Below are 17,774 nucleotides of genomic sequence, written 5' to 3'. Positions count from 1 at the left end.
GTAATGAACATATTTAGCAGGTTCTCCGTCTATAATGCACATTATCAGTGCAAGCAATACACACACACCAACACAATACAATGAGTTCAGCATCCACACAATATATCACAGCTCATAACAGGTTATCACTGCCTTCAATCTTCCTTTAATGCACAAACAATAGTAACTGTAGGTCATGTTCAGGTTTCTGTGGGGACGATAAGAGCTTTCTGCTGCCTCAAATAAATGAATGTTGAGGTCAACAAACAATATTATTATATTCTATATTCATATAATTAGAGCCAATCATCTACTGGGTTACAGCAACATTAAAAAGGACAACATGGATGATGGTTCACAGCTTTAATCAATGTTTTGTAAGTGTTGGAGGACAACGTGGCAGAAAAACTCCCCGATCCATTTCCATGTGAGGACTGCAGTGATGACTGATAGGAAGCCCAGCTCCATGTTCCTCCCAGCAGCTGAAGAACATGAAATAGTGGATATTGTTGACTAAAGATTGTAAAAATGTGCTGTGACTCAGTGTTAGTGGAAGTGAAGCAGTGAAACGTCTCTGAAGAACGACACTCATCATCAGCTCATTTTCTTCTTCTTTACAGAGTTCTTCTCACTCTTCACCTCAAAGCAAATCCTCTGTTGATGGGACCATTACCCAGAATCCTTTGCTCTGTGATGCAGGTGCAGGTTTATGACAGTAGGGGGCGCTGACGTCACATTAGGAGTCAGAGTAAATGTCTTATTCTCCACATTAATGAATGACTCTAATAGTTTGTAAATGAATGTAAGGAGCTTTGAACTCTTGTTAGTGAGAATGAACTCTTTGAAAGCAGCTGCACTGATGTGCTGCTTTTAGGGGTTAGGGTTTCCTTCTTTCACAAACACAGCTTGTGTCCAATAGGATTTTAGAAAAAGACCTGAAAGTAACCAGTACTTTTCAGCCGTACTACTAATTAACTCCAGTAAAAGTACTAATATTTGTCTTGGAAATGTATTCAAGTAGAGTAATAAGTACCAGAGAAATCTAATACTCAAGTAAAGTACAAATCCTCTGGATATGTAGCTATAAGTACAGTACTCAAGTAAATGTACTCTGTTACTGTCACCACTGGACGTCGCTCTGTAGCAGCTCACAAACGCTCAAAATGGCCGCCAGCTGTTTGTCACTGTCAACTGTTGATTATCACAGTTACACAACAGACACACACAAACACATGAGTGTCACATTAAGATGATATTACACCACTGTGTGTGTGTGTGTGTGTGTGTGTGTGTGTGTGTGTGTGTGTGTGTGTGTGTGTGTGTGTGTGTGTGTGTGTGTGTGTGTCAGATACTTCAGGTGAGGTCAGCACACTGCAACAACTCTAAAGGTCATTGTCATAGTCGATGGTTCAGTTCACCTTCATGTGAATGTTGTGTGTGTGATAAATGTTCTTTGTTCACTTTGGAGTTTATTTCTTGGAGCAAAGTGCAGAGCAGCAGCAGGTGATTAATCCAGATAAGATAACACCACCACCAACAGGTGAGTCACAGTTCAGAGTGCTACAGGTGACCTTTGACCCAGCGGTTGTGTGGCAGTTTGTTTCCCCGTGTGAAGGTAAGGTGAACAGTCTGAATGTTTTCCTCGTTAACACCTGTCGTTACCTGAGTTCTCTGCCTTTAACTTGTGGTTGTGTTGTTGTTGTGTTATTATAATGTTACTGTAGCTGAGTCAGAGCTGCAGCTGTAAAGTCTGGACCGACAGAACCGTGTCCTCCATGTTGTGTGGATGTTGTGGGTAGAACCGTGTCCTCCATGTTGTGTGGATGTTGTGGGTAGAACCGTGTCCTCCATGTTGTGTGGATGTTGTGGGTAGAACCGTGTCCTCCATGTTGTGTGGATGTTGTGGGTAGAACCGTGTCCTCCATGTTGTGTGGATGTTGTGGGTAGAACCGTGTCCTCCATGTTGTGTGGATGTTGTGGGTAGAACCGTGTCCTTCATGTTGTGTGGATGTTGTGGGTAGAACCGTGTCCGTCATGTTGTGTGGATGTTGTGGGTAGAACCGTGTCCTCCATGTTGTGTGGATGTTGTGGGTAGAACCGTGTCCTCCATGTTGTGTGGATGTTGTGGGTAGAACCGTGTCCTCCATGTTGTGTGGATGTTGTGGGTAGAACCGTGTCCTCCATGTTGTGTGGATGTTGTGGGTAGAACCGTGTCCTCCATGTTGTGTGGATGTTGTGGGTAGAACCGTGTCCTCCATGTTGTGTGGATGTTGTGGGTAGAACCGTGTCCTTCATGTTGTGTGGATGTTGTGGGTAGAACCGTGTCCGTCATGTTGTGTGGATGTTGTGGGTAGAACCGTGTCCTCCATGTTGTGTGGATGTTGTGGGTAGAACCGTGTCCTCCATGTTGTGTGGATGTTGTGGGTAGAACCGTGTCCTTCATGTTGTGTGGATGTTGTGGGTAGAACCGTGTCCGTCATGTTGTGTGGATGTTGTCGGTAGAAGCGCTGGAATAAGAGCAGAAGCTGTTACTGCCTATCACTGATCAATACTGACAGTTTTCTTTATTGATGATTGATTTTCCAGAGTTGATCAATGTTCAGCATCAGGTTCTTCACAGTAACTGAGTACATTTAGTGCAGTACAGTTGTGAGGTACTTGTACTCTCCTTGAGTATTTCCTTGTTGTGCTACTTCCTGCTTGTACTGCAGCTCATGTACCTGACAGGTGAAGCTACTGGTCACTTTGCAGCTGCAGGTTGTAGATTAAAAACACCTGATGAGCTCAGAAACACATGATTAAAGATGGTTATTGGACACAAATCATCAATATTGTTGTGGAGAATCTTTTAGAGCTGCAACAGTTGTTCAATCAACATTTTTCGAGCAGAAATGTTCAGTTTTCAGCCTCAAAAACTGAAGATTTCCTTGTTTTCTCTGTTTGATTTGACTGTAAACTGAATATTTTTGTCTCTTTGATTGTTGCTGTGACAAAACGAGACATTTGAAGACGTGGCCTCAGACTGAGAGGAACTTGAACGCATCATTTGTCTGTATTTTGTGACATTTGATGGAGCAGACGATGAATGGATGGACAGAGACAATAAGTGTCAGTGGCAGCTGGAGAGTGTTTTTCTCTCTTTGAATTTCCAGTGTGAGTGAAATGACTGAATGTTGTGATAGTGGAGCTGTGAGGTGAAATAAGTCTTGGCCCAGTTGTTGTGTGTGTAATAATCAGCTGTAGCTTGTTTGATCCAGTGGTTTTCTACAGGGACGCTGTCCACACAGAGACTGTGTCACATCAACTCAGTGGATCTCAGTCCTTGTGTGTGTCAGTGGATGGAAACAGTGGTCCATGGATCATGTTGCTGGGCTGCAGCTTCATGACGCCATCTAGTGGACTGATAGTAGAAGTACAGCAGCTGATGGCAGCTTCCTCTTCCTCACTGCTGTGTGACTGCATTCAACTGACACTGATATGAAGCAGAGGAGAAGAGCCAATCAGTGGAGGAGCAGCTGGAGACATGATGGACATGTGAGCTGCTGTGCAGATGAATGATGTGTGTTTCCTCTGCAGGTGAATCTACAAAGTGTGTGTGAGCTGATGTGGATGTGAGCTCAGCAGCATGGATCAGTGTGAGGACAGAGAGGAGGGAGCCCCTCCCCCTAAAACCAAGAGCCAGACCACAGGTCAAAGGTCAGATGAGCATCTCTAACTGTCCATGACTCAGATCACTGCTCCATCATTATTCACACTCAAAGCTCTGTGTGTGTTGTGTTCAAGGCCAAAGCAGCAGCACAAGCCACAGTCTGCTGGACCTGGACCTGGACCTGGACCTGGACCTGGACCTGGATCCAACGATGAGTCCATTGGTCGTCGTCAGTTTAAGAAGAGGCAAGCTTTATTTGAAAGGTCAGAGTTTAAAACAGTCAGAAAGACTTTTCTCTCTAAAAGTCAGTTGTTGTGTTTATTAAAGGGACAACGAGGAGTTTCTATTTGGTTATAAAAGAGTCTCATATTAATGTGGATGAATCTACGTTACCACTTGGCTCCATTTTTGATAAATATATAATTTTAATTAATATTATTAATTGTTATTTTAATTAATGGTGGAAATGCTGGTCAAGCCGACCAGCGTTTCCTTACTTTCGGTTTCGCGGACGCTGCCCGGCGAGTCATGAGAATAACGCCGCCCAATCGCCGTTTATGGTCGGAACTACAACGGTATCTGATCGTCTTCAAAACTCTGACTTTCATTGTTGATTAATGAAAACATTCTTGGCCAGACGTCCGTCTTGCGCTGGTCCAAGAATTTCACCGTGCGCGCGGAGCATGGTAAATGTAGTATGAAATACTTCGCTTTCCAAAACTCCTCGTTGTCCCTTTAAAAGGTTGAAGATATTTTTCATCAGTTTTTCTCCAACATGCACATTTATCATTGTTGTATTGTTGTTTCAGGATCCAGCAGCAGAGACCAGACTCTCCTGAACCCAGCTGTCTGTCTTTAAAGAGCAACATGTCAAACTTTCACATTACATTTAAAGGAGGACGTGGATCAGCTGATCAGATGTAAGAGACAAAACTACATTTCAAAGTTTTTGAGTTTCTGTTGAACGTTCTTCCTGTGGAGTCACATTTCAATGATTCTCATTAAAAACTGAGTTATAACTCAGACACGTTCAGTGAAAGACTGACAGCATCCCATGCATCTTTTTTTCTGTTATTGCATCCACTGCTGACGCTACTAAATATAACAGCTGCTTTTAAAAATAAAAAATAAAAATAACAGCTGCTTTTTGTTCACTTCCTGCAGCAGTCGCTCCACTTCAGTCCGACGCTCCCTTTAGATTTTTGTTTGGGCATTTTAACTTTCTTTCTTAACTCACCTTCTCTGGCATTCTTGATTTAACAACACGTTCATGAATCTGACGTAGAGTTTGCATGTTCTCCCCGTGCATGTGTGGGTTCTCTCCAGCTTCCTCCCACAGACCAAAGACATGCAGGTTAACTGGTGACTCTAAATTGCCTATAGGTGTGAATGTGTGTGTGTATGTGTTGGCCCTGTGATAGACGGGTGAGCTGTCCAGGGTGAACCCCGCCTCCTGCCCAAAGTCAGCTGAGAAAGGCTCCAGCTCACCCTCCACCCTAGAGAGGATGAGCTGTAGAGAAGATGAATGAACTTAAAGAGATATTGGTTAATGAGGCCCATTGTTACAAAATGTAGGAAAAGGAAGTCATTCACATTTGTAACCCTTAGAATAACTTTGCAGAGAATTCTTTTGAAAACCTTAAACTGTTAAACATGAGTTGTGTTGTTGTTTCAGGATCCAGCAGCAGAGACCAGACTCTCCTGGACCCAGCTGTCTGTCTTTAAAGAGCAACGACTCAAAGGACTTGGTCATTTTCTTTAAAGGAGGATGTGGATCAGCTGATCAGATGTAAGCTGTAACTGACAGTCAGACTCAGGTTATTGTAGAAAAGAACCAGTTTGTACGACGTGTTGTTGGACCAGGTCTGAAACCAAAGTGTCTCTGTCTGTTGTGAACGTCCTCAGGGGACATACAGTATAAAGTCCATCTTGTATTATCTCTCTGTACTGATTAGGGATGGGCATTTCGAATAATTTCCTTTTTTTTTTTTTTTTTTTTATAACTTTTTATTGGTTTCCATCGGAAAACATAAAAACAGGACAAGAGCAGAAAGGGCTCAACAACAACAAGACAAAAAAAAGGAAATTATATATGTATATAAATAAAAATAAATAAATACAAAAACAAACACAAGACAAGAGAAAAGAAAAAAAAGGAAAAGACATCCCCCTTCCCACCCCACCCCACCCCAGGCAGCAAGGACACATCAGTACAAGGACAGGCTCAGAACATCAGACTATACTTGGACAAAAAAAAACAAACAAAAAAAAACAAAAAACAAACAGAGGAAACACACAACATACTAGGCTCTAGACATCAGTTTGGGGGCACAAAAGGTTCTTAATTTTTTTCTATTGACGAAGTCCAGGAGGTAATAGTGGCTTGCTTTGCGTTGTGCATTCTGGCTACTGACAGCTCCATGTACAGGATATCTAACAAAGAAAATAGCCAGTGAGACCGAGAAAGAGAATGAGGTGGTTGCCAGCGAAGTGCTAGCATCTTTTTGGCAGCTGTCAGGCTAGCAAACAAAACATGGTAATCATGGTAGTCAACGTTAAGGATACCATTTCCCAAAAGGTTGTGACTTCTGGACAATACCAGTACATATGCATGAAAGATCCAACATCACGATTTGGGCAGAGATCACAATTAGGAGAGGATACAAGTTTCATTAAATTGAGTCTTCTAGGTGTAAGATACATCCTATGTAAAAATTTGAAGTGTATCAATTTGTGATTGGGATTTTTGGAAACATGATCTAGATTACTCCAAACAGTTGTCCAACATATATCCTTCTCAGAAATATTAAGATCTCTACTCCAAATATAACCAATATTTAAAGATTTATGACCAGAATTTAAAAGAGCGTACATTTTGGATGTTAGACCTTTAGTTTTACCTCTGACATTTAATAAAGAGTAAAGTGGATGAGTTGCCAACTTTTCACCCCATGGAACGCCATAAGTGCGCATAGCTAGTCTGAGTCTAAGATAAAAGAAAAAAGAACTCTTTGCGACATTGTACAGGGAACATATATCATCAAAAGATCTCATCCCATTTTCTTCCCAAACATCCATTAAAGTGTTGATTCCCTTAGTAGACCATTGAGGGTGCTTAAAAGGAGCTCCTCCCGTGGTGAGGTCAAAATTGTTGAAAAGAGGGCTATGTGTGTGCCATTTTAAAGAAATCTGACATTGTTTCTCTATTGCTCGCCATGTTGACAATAAAAAAGACATAATAGGACCAAGTTGGCGTTGAGTACTCTTGGAAGGGAAAGCAGAGAAAACAAGGTCCTGTAACCTATGTGGGTAAGCCAAATTTTCTTCAATTGGTCTCCAAGAGACCACCATAGATGGATCAAACCAAACAGATATTGGACGAATTATATAGGACCAAGAGTACAATTTAAAATTTGGAACATTTAAACCCCCATCCGTCTTGCTCCTTTGTAGTGTAGACAACTTGAGACGTGGTCTTTTACCACCCCATATAAAGTTTGAAGTGATCTTATTCAGACTGTCCCAGTAGTTTTTGGGAGGTGCAAGAGGAATCATATTTGAATAAAAATTTATTCTTGGTAGAACATCCATTTTAATTATGGATATTCTTGCTGACATTGAAATAGGTAATTTTGTCCATCTTTCCATATCTTCCTCAACACGTTTAGATATGTGTTGGAAATTTTTGGTAGAGATAGCTGATAAGGTGGGATAAATATCAACACCTAGGTATTTGAAAGAATTAACCACCGAGATAAGAGATGGGAGTGTAGATAAACTAACAGATGGATTTAAAGACATTAGTTGAGACTTAGTCCAATTAATCTTGTACCCAGAAAGGTTACTAAACTGAGCAAAAGTTTCCAAAACATGGGGAATAGAAATTAAAGCGTTATTAACATATAACAAAATGTCATCAGCAAACAAAGATATGTGGTGGTGTGTATTGCAAAAGGTGATAGGTTCAATAAGTGGGTGTTGTCTAATACTCTGAGCCAGAGGTTCCAGAGAAAGAGCAAAAAGGAGTGGGGAAAGAGGACAGCCTTGGCGTGAACCTCTACAAATAGAGAAAGGAGTGGACAATATATTGTTAGCTGTAACTACAGCTGTAGGGTTAGAATATAGAACCTTAATCATTCCAACAAAACCCTGCCCAAAACCAAATTTACTAAGGACCTCCCACAAGTACTGCCACTCGAGCCGATCGAAGGCTTTCTCGGCATCGAGAGACAGCACTGCGCAGGGGTCCTCAATATCTTGGGAAAAATGTATCACATGTAATAGTCTACGTATATTATCACCTGCTATGCGGGATTTCACAAAACCGGTCTGGTCTTGATGTATTAGTTTTTGTAAATGAGATTCAATTCTTGAGACTAATACTTTGGCATACACCTTCACTTCGGTACACAGGATACTCAAGGGCCTATAGTTATTACAAAATAAGAGATCTTTTTTAGGTTTAGGAAGAACAGTCAATAAAGCCAAATTTACATCATTAAGAAAAGAACCATTTTTAACTGACATTAATATCATATCTAACATATATTGTCCAAGTTCTTCCCAAAACATAGCATAGAATTCTGGAGGGATGCCATCCCATCCAGGGGATTTTCCTCTTTTCATATTGAGAACAGCATTTTTAAATTCATCTAGGGTAATAGGGGATTCCAACTTAATTGCTTCCTCTTGAGTTATGGAGGGGAGATTGAGATTTTCCATAAATTCACTGCATTTTGACATATTTAATGACAACTCTGAGCTATACAGGTTAGAGTAAAAGTTGCGAAATTCTGCATTTATTTCTTGTGGGTCCGTTAATATCCCCTCCGAGGAGCTGATAGCTGTTATGTTTGAAAATTTTTCATTTTGTTTGATCCTTAAGGAAAGTAGATGACTGGGCCTAGGTCCATTGAAGTAATAATTTCTTCTAGCTCTTAACATTAGAAATTCTGCCCTTTGCCTCAGCAGTGAGTTAAGCTCAGAGCGTGTGGCATCCAGGCTCACTTTGATATCATCAGAAGGATAAACTTGATGTGTGTTTTCTAAATCAAATAATTTGGTCTCTAACTGATTAATTTTCTCTAATCTAGTTTTATTTTGGTAGGCTGAAAATGATATTGTGGTGTTACGTATAAATCCCTTTAAAGCACCCCAAAAAAAACGTGGGTCATTAACAGAGTTTTCATTTATACTTATAAATTTTTGTAACTCATCCTTAAAGAACTGACAAAAGTCAACATTACAAAGCAAAGATGAGTTAAAACGCCACCGTATGCTTTTTCTGGGTGTGTTTTTAAGAGTTATCTTGGAAAGTACAATATTATGATCTGAAAGAGACAGGCATTTCGAATAATTTCCTAATCGAGTAACCTAACCTGGTGTTACCCGGGTAACCGATTACTGTAATCAAAAATAAAAAATAAAATTACGTCATGTCTGATGGACAGAGCGCAGCCGGTGCATAAATGCGCTCTGTCCGTCAGACAGTCTGCATTACTGACACACAGCGTCGTCAGACTAAATATCAGGTGGATAATGAGAGTAGAGACTGGAGTTTAAGATGCACATATGGGCAGATGTGCATCTTTATGCCGGGGAATAAAGGCGCTGCATGAAGCCAACACTACAAAAAGCCGAAACACGGCATGATAATGTAGTTTGATCCGACGCTAGACTGCGCTCTAACGTGCCGTTTTTTTAATCCTAGGTTAACCGGATAATAAATTCATAACCGAGTAGCAGATTGCCTACTCGGGTACCCGGGTACTCGGGTACCCGTGCACATCCCTAGTACTGATGTTGACTTGACACTGATTCCTCCACAGAGTGGACCAGGAGAGCTCAGAGGTTCCAAGTGGTCAGTCTGCCCAGCAGCATCAAACACACCTGGACTCCATATTTATGGTGAGGGCATGTCCAACAGCTGCTGTCACATCTGTTGTGTTCACCATCATCTCCATGCTGCACTTTGACACCAGTGGATTGTCAGTCTGTCCAACATGGATCTGATGTTTGGCTCCGTGGTTTTAGTTTGATGCTGTCACTCATAGAGTTTCTGTTCCAGCTGCTGGAGGAGAACATGGTCACTTTTGTCAAGAACGAGCTGAAGAAGATCCACAAGGCTCTGAGTCGAGGTTACCCAGAATGCTCAGGGAGTCAGAGGGAGGATGAGGAGGTGTTGGACGGTGAGGATGAAGAGCAGAGGAGGAGCAGCAGAGAGGCATTAGTGAAGATCACAGTGAACTTCTTGAGGAGGATGAAGCAGGAGGAGCTGGCTGAGCGTCTGCAGAGCAGTAAGAGGATTTCTCTAAAGATTCAACATGATGGACAAATGAGACATTCACTGACATCAACATCATGCCCAGGGACTACAGTTGAAATTCAGCCACAAAATAAACAAAAGAGCAAAAGAACATGGAGGGAAACATGTGCATTTAGTCGTTATTTAAAGTGTTATATTTTCTTAATGAATTTTACTATGTTTTTGTTTATTCAGGAACTCCTGGTCCAGTTTGTGGACGTAAACTCAAATCTGTCCTGAAGGAGAAGTTCCAGTGTGTGTTTGAGGGGATCTCTAAAGCAGGAAACCCAACCCTTCTGAACCAGATCTACACAGAGCTCTACATCACAGAGGGAGGGGCTGGAGGGGTCAATGATGAACATGAGGTCAGACAGATTGAAACAGCATCCAGGAAACCAGACAGACCAGAAACAACCATCAGACAAGAAGACATCTTTAAAGCCCCACCTGGAAGAGACCGACCAATCAGAAGAGTGATGACAAAGGGAGTGGCTGGCATTGGGAAAACAGTCTTAACACAGAAGTTCACTCTGGACTGGGCTGAAGACAAAGACAACCAGGACATACACTTCACATTTCCCTTCACCTTCAGAGAGCTGAATGTGCTGAAAGAGAAAAAGTTCAGCTTGGTGGAACTTGTTCATCACTTCTTCACTGAAACCAAAGAAGCAGGAATCTGCAGGTTTGATCAGTTCCAGGTCGTCTTTATCTTTGACGGTCTGGACGAGTGTCGACTTCCTCTGGACTTCCACAACACTGAGATCCTGACTGATGTGACAGAGTCCACCTCAGTCAACGTGCTGCTGACCAACCTCATCAGGGGGAACCTGCTTCCCTCTGCTCGCCTCTGGATAACCACACGACCTGCAGCAGCCAATCAGATCCCTCCTTACTGTGTTGACATGGTGACAGAGGTCAGAGGGTTCACTGACCCACAGAAGGAGGAGTACTTCAGGAAGAGGTTCAAAGATGAGCAGCAGGCCAGAGAGATCATCTCCCACATCAAGACCTCACGAAGCCTCCACATCATGTGCCACATCCCAGTCTTCTGCTGGATCACTGCTACAGTTCTGGAGGAGCTGTTGAAGACCAGAGAGGGAAGAAAGCTGCCCAAGACCCTGACTGAGATGTACATCCACTTCCTGGTGGTTCATCTAAAACTGAAGAAGGTCAAGTATGATGGAGGAGCTGAGACAGATCCACACTGGAGTTCAGAGAGCAGGGAGATGATTGAGTCTCTGGGAAAACTGGCTTTTGAGCAGCTACAGAAAGGAAACCCGATCTTCTATGAATCAGACCTGACAGAGTGTGGCATCGATATCAGAGCAGCCTCAGTGTACTCAGGAGTGTTCACACAGATCTTTAAAGAGGAGAGAGGCCTGTACCAGGACAAGGTGTTCTGCTTCGTCCATCTGAGTGTTCAGGAGTTTCTGGCTGCTCTTCATGTCCATCTGACCTTCATCAACTCTGGACTCAACCTGATGTTACAACAACAAACAACCTCCAAGAAGACTGAAACAACAGCAGTTAAATCTGCAGAGACAAACTTCTACCAGAGCGCTGTGGACGAGGCCTTACAGAGTCCAAATGGACACCTGGACTTGTTCCTCCGCTTCCTCCTGGGTCTTTCACTGGAGACCAATCAGAATCTCCTACGAGGTCTGATGACACAGACAGGAAGTGACTCACAGTCCAATCAGGAAACAGTCCAGTATATCAAGGAGAAGATTGAAGAGACTCCCTCTGCAGAGAAAAGCATCAACCTGTTCCACTGTCTGAATGAACTGAATGATCGTTCTCTAGTGGAGGAGATCCAACGGTCCCTGAGCTCAGGACGTCTCTCCACAGATAAACTGTCTCCTGCTCAATGGTCGGCTCTGGTCTTCATCTTACTGTCATCAGGAGAAGATCTGGACGAGTTTGACCTGAAGAAATACTCTGCTTCAGAGGAGGCTCTTCTGAGGCTGCTGCCAGTGGTCAAAGGCAAAGCCTCCAACAAAGCTCTGTAAGTGTAGAGATTTATTCATCATTATATAAAAACCCTTCTGTCTTTTCAACAGGACAAATATTTAATTCCTTTCTTATTTAATTCCCGATGATCATCTCTTCAGACTGAGCGGCTGTAACCTCTCAGAGAGAAGCTGTGAAGCTCTGTCCTCAGTCCTCAGCTCCCAGTCCTCTAGTCTGAGACACCTGGACCTGGGTAACAACAACCTGCAGGACTCAGGAGTGAAGCTGCTGTCTGGTGGACTGGAGAGTCCACACTGTAGACTGGAGACTCTCAGGTGAGGATCCATCCAGCTGTTTATCTGATGCCACTTGAACACAGCAGCAGGTGTTGACAGAGGGTTCCTGTGTGTTGTTGTGTGTGTTCAGTCTGTCAGGATGTCTGGTCACAGAGGAAGGCTGTGCTTCTCTGGCCTCAGCTCTGAGCTCCAACCCCTCCCATCTGAGAGAGCTGGACCTGAGCTACAACCATCCAGGAGCCTCAGGAGTGAAGCTGCTGTCTGCTGGACTGGAGGATCCAGACTGGAGACTGGAGACTCTCAGGTGAGGATCCATCCAGCTGTTTATCTGATGCCACTTGAACACAGCAGCAGGTGTTGACAGAGGGTCCCTGTGTGTTTTTGTGTGTGTTCAGTCTGTCAGGATGTCTGGTCACAGAGGAAGGCTGTGCTTCATTGGACATGTTCATGTTTTTAGTGAACATTGAACTGAATTAATCAGTTTTTAAATGATGAACCTGAGCAGCATTCACTGTCACCAGAGTGAACACTGCTCAGGTTTTATGACAGTTTTACCTGGTTTTTCACTTTCAGCAGAATATGACTCATTGTTTAAAGTGGTAAAATATTTTCTCAGTCTAAACATTGTTTTTGTTTTTTAGTTCATTAATTCATATAGTTTGTTAGTGGCAGTGATTAGAGGCTGGTGATGGACGTAGAAGGAGGTTCTACTTAAAAACAACAGCTGATTATTTATTTAAAGGGCCCATATTATGCAAAATCCACTTTCTACTGGTTTTGTAAGTCCTATGTGTTCCCGTGGCCTTTCTATGACGCCTGGAGGTGAAAAAAGTCTGTTCACTCCCTAAATTGATTGCTACACTTTTTTGAGATAGTGTCTTGTAATGGTAAATTTGAATATTCCTTTGTTTTAATCACTTGTGACGTCCCTACCCCCTGCTTTCCCTCCAAGGTATCAGATCTTCTTTTGTTTTTTACCCATTTGTGTATTCTAACATGTAACCCTGCAGGATGCCCCAGGTGTGAAAATACACCCTCGACGGTCGGTGCCAATACCTGCAACAGACAAAAGAGCATTGAATGAGTATTGGACCGGCCCCTGCAGCAGACAAAGGGGTGTGGCTACCTGAGGGGGCGTTTCCTCAGGTATAAGTGTTTCGGTGTCCCCTTTGTCTTGGTCTTTTCTTTACCATCACCCACTTGGGTCGAACTGACCTTTCCTTGCAAGGAAATCAAATCATGTCCGCCGGCGAAGTCTCTATTTCATTATTCACCAGCAGCAGCAACAGAAAATTTCCACAACAGTCTCCAAACGGGGGAATTGGAAGTGCTGTGCAGCTTGACGTCACGAAGCACCGAACTCACGTGATTCCACGTCCCGGTACTTCGTTATCCTCTTCCTTATCCTGTCCGTCATTTGACATAAAGCGGTGTGGGAGGAGCGGTCAGTACAGCGGTCGCCAGATGATCATTTTGAATCATTGACTGTAAAAACAGCTGTCCGTCATTACAAATGAAATCGCGGACCGGAGAATATTGGAATGGTACCATCACAGTCACAGTTTATAATCAAATCTATCTATAAATCTATTTATACAAACTAGAACATGTTGAGTAAGAAACACTGTAAACTCTCAGGTTTGTGTTGAAATGTTGTGTATTTATGATTCTAACCTGTTATTTCCTTCATATTGAGTATGTGAGTGTTTTTCTTTGAATTCCTCTTCAGACTGAGCAGCTGTAACCTCTCAGAGAGAAGCTGTGAAGCTCTGTCCTCAGTCCTCAGCTCCCAGTCCTCTAGTCTGAGACACCTGGACCTGAGTAACAACAACCTGCAGGACTCAGGAGTGAAGCTGCTGTCTGGTGGACTGGAGAGTCCACACTGTAGACTGGAGACTTTCAGGTGAGGATCCATCCAGCTGTTTATCTGATGCCACTTGAACACAGCAGCAGGTGTTGACAGAGGGTTCCTGTGTGTTGTTGTGTGTGTTCAGTCTGTCAGGATGTCTGGTCACAGAGGAAGGCTGTGCTTCTTTGGCCTCAGCTCTGAGCTCCAACCCCTCCCATCTGAGAGAGCTGGACCTGAGCTACAACCATCCAGGAGCCTCAGGAGTGGAACTGCTGTCTGCTGGACTGGAGGATCCAGACTGGAGACTGGACTCTCTCAGGTATGGAGAGGCTGCTGCAGCCACACACACTGTCTGACAGAGGAGGAGCTAAGTAAGTAAGTAAGTACTTTATTTGTATAGCACCCTTCTCAGTACGAATACACAGAGCGCTTCACATCGTAGATAAAACCATCATACAGTACATAACAATATGCAATAAAATATAGAAAGTACTGTGCATATTACAGATAACAACATAGGAGAACATCAAGTGGCACTTGATCGACCCGAGGGGGTCGAGGCAAAAACAATGTTAAATGAGAGGAGAGTCACATCCCACAGCATCTAACACCCAAAAGCCCTTTTAAACAAAGAAGTCTTCAGTTGACCCTTGAAACAGTCTGCCGACTGGGCAAATCTCATCTCCAGTGAGAGCACGTTCCACATCTTCGGGGCCACTGCCCCAAAGGACCGGTCCCCCTTCGTTTTCAGACGGGTCCGAGGGACTGACAGGAGGCCCTGGTCTGCTGATCTGAGGGAACGACTGGGGGTGTGGTGATGAATGAGGTCACAGATGTAGCTGGGGGCTTGGCCATGGAAAGCTTTGTATGTGAGCAGTAAAACCTTAAATTGAATTCTGAAGGATATTGGTAACCAGTGCAACGAGGCGAGTATGGTAGTGATGTGACAGGACTTTTTTGACCGGGTGAGAAGTCTGGCTGCTGCGTTTTGAATGAGTTGAAGGCGGTCGATGGATGACTGATTAAGGCATGTGAATAATGAATTACAATAGTCCAGTCTAGATGAGAATTGCCATTTCTAATTCCGAATGAGATACTATGGAGCAGAGTTTGGAGATGTTTCCCAGATGGAAAAAGCAGTTTCTGGATATAGTGATTTTACATGTTTGTCTAGGTGCATTGCACCCCGAGGTTCCTGATGTCTGTATGGATGTGGTTTTTGAGGGGACCCTAGATGTTCTTGTACCTTGGCTGTAACACTGTCAGATGCGATGATTAGGACCTCTGTTTTTGTGGTGTTTAACTGCAGGAGGTTTTTGGCCAACCAGCCCTCAATAGCTGCCAGGCAATCACTGAGGAGCTGCAACATTTTCTATGGCCCCGTTCACACCTGGCCACACCTGGTATTAACATCTGTCTCAGGTGATCCATGCATTGATGACATCAGATCCCATCACTCAGACCATATCCAGAGGTGGTGTAGGCCACAGTGAAGCTCCGCCCACCCCACTGACGTCCTCTGTCAGTCTGACTCGTCCCAACACAGTTTATACTGAAGCCAAAATCTCAAGAGTGTTTCAAACATGAGCTGTGCAGCTTTCATCAGTCACAGTGATGAACTACTGGGATCAGGAGTTTCTCCTCATGATGACTTCAGTGTCTCATCATGACTCACTGTGTCATATTCAGGAGAAGAGATGTCAGTGATGAAAGCAGCTGTTGGCAGCTGTGCTCTGAGTCTCTCCAGATGTTTGGATCAGACTTTATTTCAGAGTGTATCAGAAAACATTTCAGCTGCAGCTGGTTGAACTGCTCCTGAACCAACAGAGTGTTTGACCTGAACAGTCCCAGAGACTGTAGACACCTGTTGAGTGTGGACACACTAATAACAACACAGCAACAAGAATCAAAGCATGTCCACTGCTCAGAGACATTCGTCTCCCAGCGTCTCCAACCAAGGAGGAAATAAGAGACAGAAACCAGGCGGCACCATCAGGTCTCTGTCTGGCAGGGGTGGAAAGAGTACCAAAGAAATCTACTTAAGTAAAAGTACTGTTACCTTGATGAAATTTTACTTAAGTAAAAGTAAAAGTACTGGTGTAAAAATCTACTCAAGTAAAAGTAAAAAGTAGCTCATTTAAAATGTACTCAGAGTAAAAGTTACTTAGTTACTTCTTTTGGGTGAGTGCGTGTGTGTGGGTACAAAAACATACACAAAGCTCAAACTCACTCTTTTATTAAGACATGAATGCAGACCAAGATTATCCCACTTATGAAATGTTAACAAAACTCAGTTAAAGTGAAAGTCATTGGCTTTGTGTCTTTTCACTGATAACCAACAGAAACATCTGGAAAACACTCCAGAAACACCCAGTTGCACCTAAAGTCTGATTTTTCGAAGCACTTTTTACTCTGTTTCTTTTTCCTCCGGTTCTGCTTCAGTTCCTCATTTTAATTATGCAATGAACTTGCTATTTAGTTTGAGAAGGAGCTGGTTTTCAAAGTTAGTAGAGTTCATTCTAGCTCGGTGTGCAGTGAACAGCAATCCAGCACAACTGAAGAGGCGCTCACAAGCAGCAGAAGCAGGCAGGCCAGTGTTGAGTTTGAGAGAGAGCTTTTTGATGAGAGGAAAAGAGTTCAATAGGTCCATTTTGTCTGAGGCACAGGCAAGGAACCCATCTAGCTCACTTGTGCCTTTTGACTTCTTGGACTTCAGTGATGAGAAGAAATCGTCCTCATCTGATGAGTGGCCGACATGCTCCTTCTCATCCTCTGTCATGTGCTCAATGTGACGCTTCACATAGGCCAAACCTGTGTTAAGAGACAAATACAAACAAAACACAGAATATATCAGACATTTATGTGGCAACTTAATTCATAGTAATGTTGCCATTACAAAAACCAAAACATTTTCTAGACAGGCTCATTATTTTGTTGTGTGTATGATATTGGACTAAGCTTTCTTAAAGGTGGCTAAAATGTTTTGCTGTTGGCCCTGTACACAGCAGTACACTGCTTTGTGTCTATGCTGAAGAAGTGGAGACTCCTCTTCTCCAAACTGTTTGTGAGGTGATCTACAGTAGGTGATACACTGACTATATTGTATGTACTTTATACATCCCCCATCAATAATCCAAATGATACCTTTAATAATAATAATAAAAAAGTGATAAAAATCATACCTGCTTCTATGACGTTGGTTTTCTCAGTCCAAGTGGTCTTGAATTTTGGCAGAAGGATCGCTGCGGCGATCAGTTCAGCGTCTCCCATCATCCCACCAAAGCGCTTCTGGACACCAACCTGAATGGCTCTGATTAGTGGTAGACACAACTTGCAGGATACTTCCAGTCGTCCCAGTTTTTCTTCTAACTGGAAGATGACTGGCAGCAGCCATCCCATGTGTGTGTTAGTCTCTGACTGAAGGATGTTTAATGCCTTTGTCACAGGCTTCATCACTGTGCAGTACTGGGTCAAGAAGGCGATTTCAGCCGGACTCAGCCTATATGACACAAAGCAAATATCAACAGATAAATACTATGTTATACTATTGACAATATTGATACTTTGTGGTCATTTTTATGATATCAAATATGTCCACTCATGTTCTATTCAGACCATATGCTCAATGTGTGTGTATTTATGTGCCATTCACCTTCTGTGTTTTATGGAAAAGGTGTAATTGAAAATGTAATGGAGAATGTGTGAGAGTCATTATTTCAAACTGTGAATAGTGATTATGGGCTCTAT

General features: G+C 43.0%; 1 protein-coding gene across 1 annotated transcript in view; it reads left to right on the top strand.

The window, feature by feature from the left end:
- LOC310995730 (uncharacterized protein) overlaps positions 1–17,774 on the top strand; it is a gene marked incomplete at its 5' end in the record, with an annotated part of 123,623 nt that overhangs the window by 97,756 nt on the left and 8,093 nt on the right. Inside the window, 4 exon segments of the mRNA XM_083984853.1 lie at positions 12,309–12,482; positions 13,908–14,081; positions 14,083–14,116; positions 14,120–14,346. Of these exon segments, the coding sequence (XP_083840979.1) occupies positions 12,309–12,482; positions 13,908–14,081; positions 14,083–14,116; positions 14,120–14,346 (609 nt within the window).

This window comes from Trachurus trachurus (genome assembly GCF_905171665.1).
Source record: "Trachurus trachurus genome assembly, chromosome: 13".
NCBI lineage: Eukaryota > Metazoa > Chordata > Actinopteri > Carangiformes > Carangidae > Trachurus > Trachurus trachurus.
This window is presented reverse-complemented; position numbering and strand designations above follow the sequence as displayed.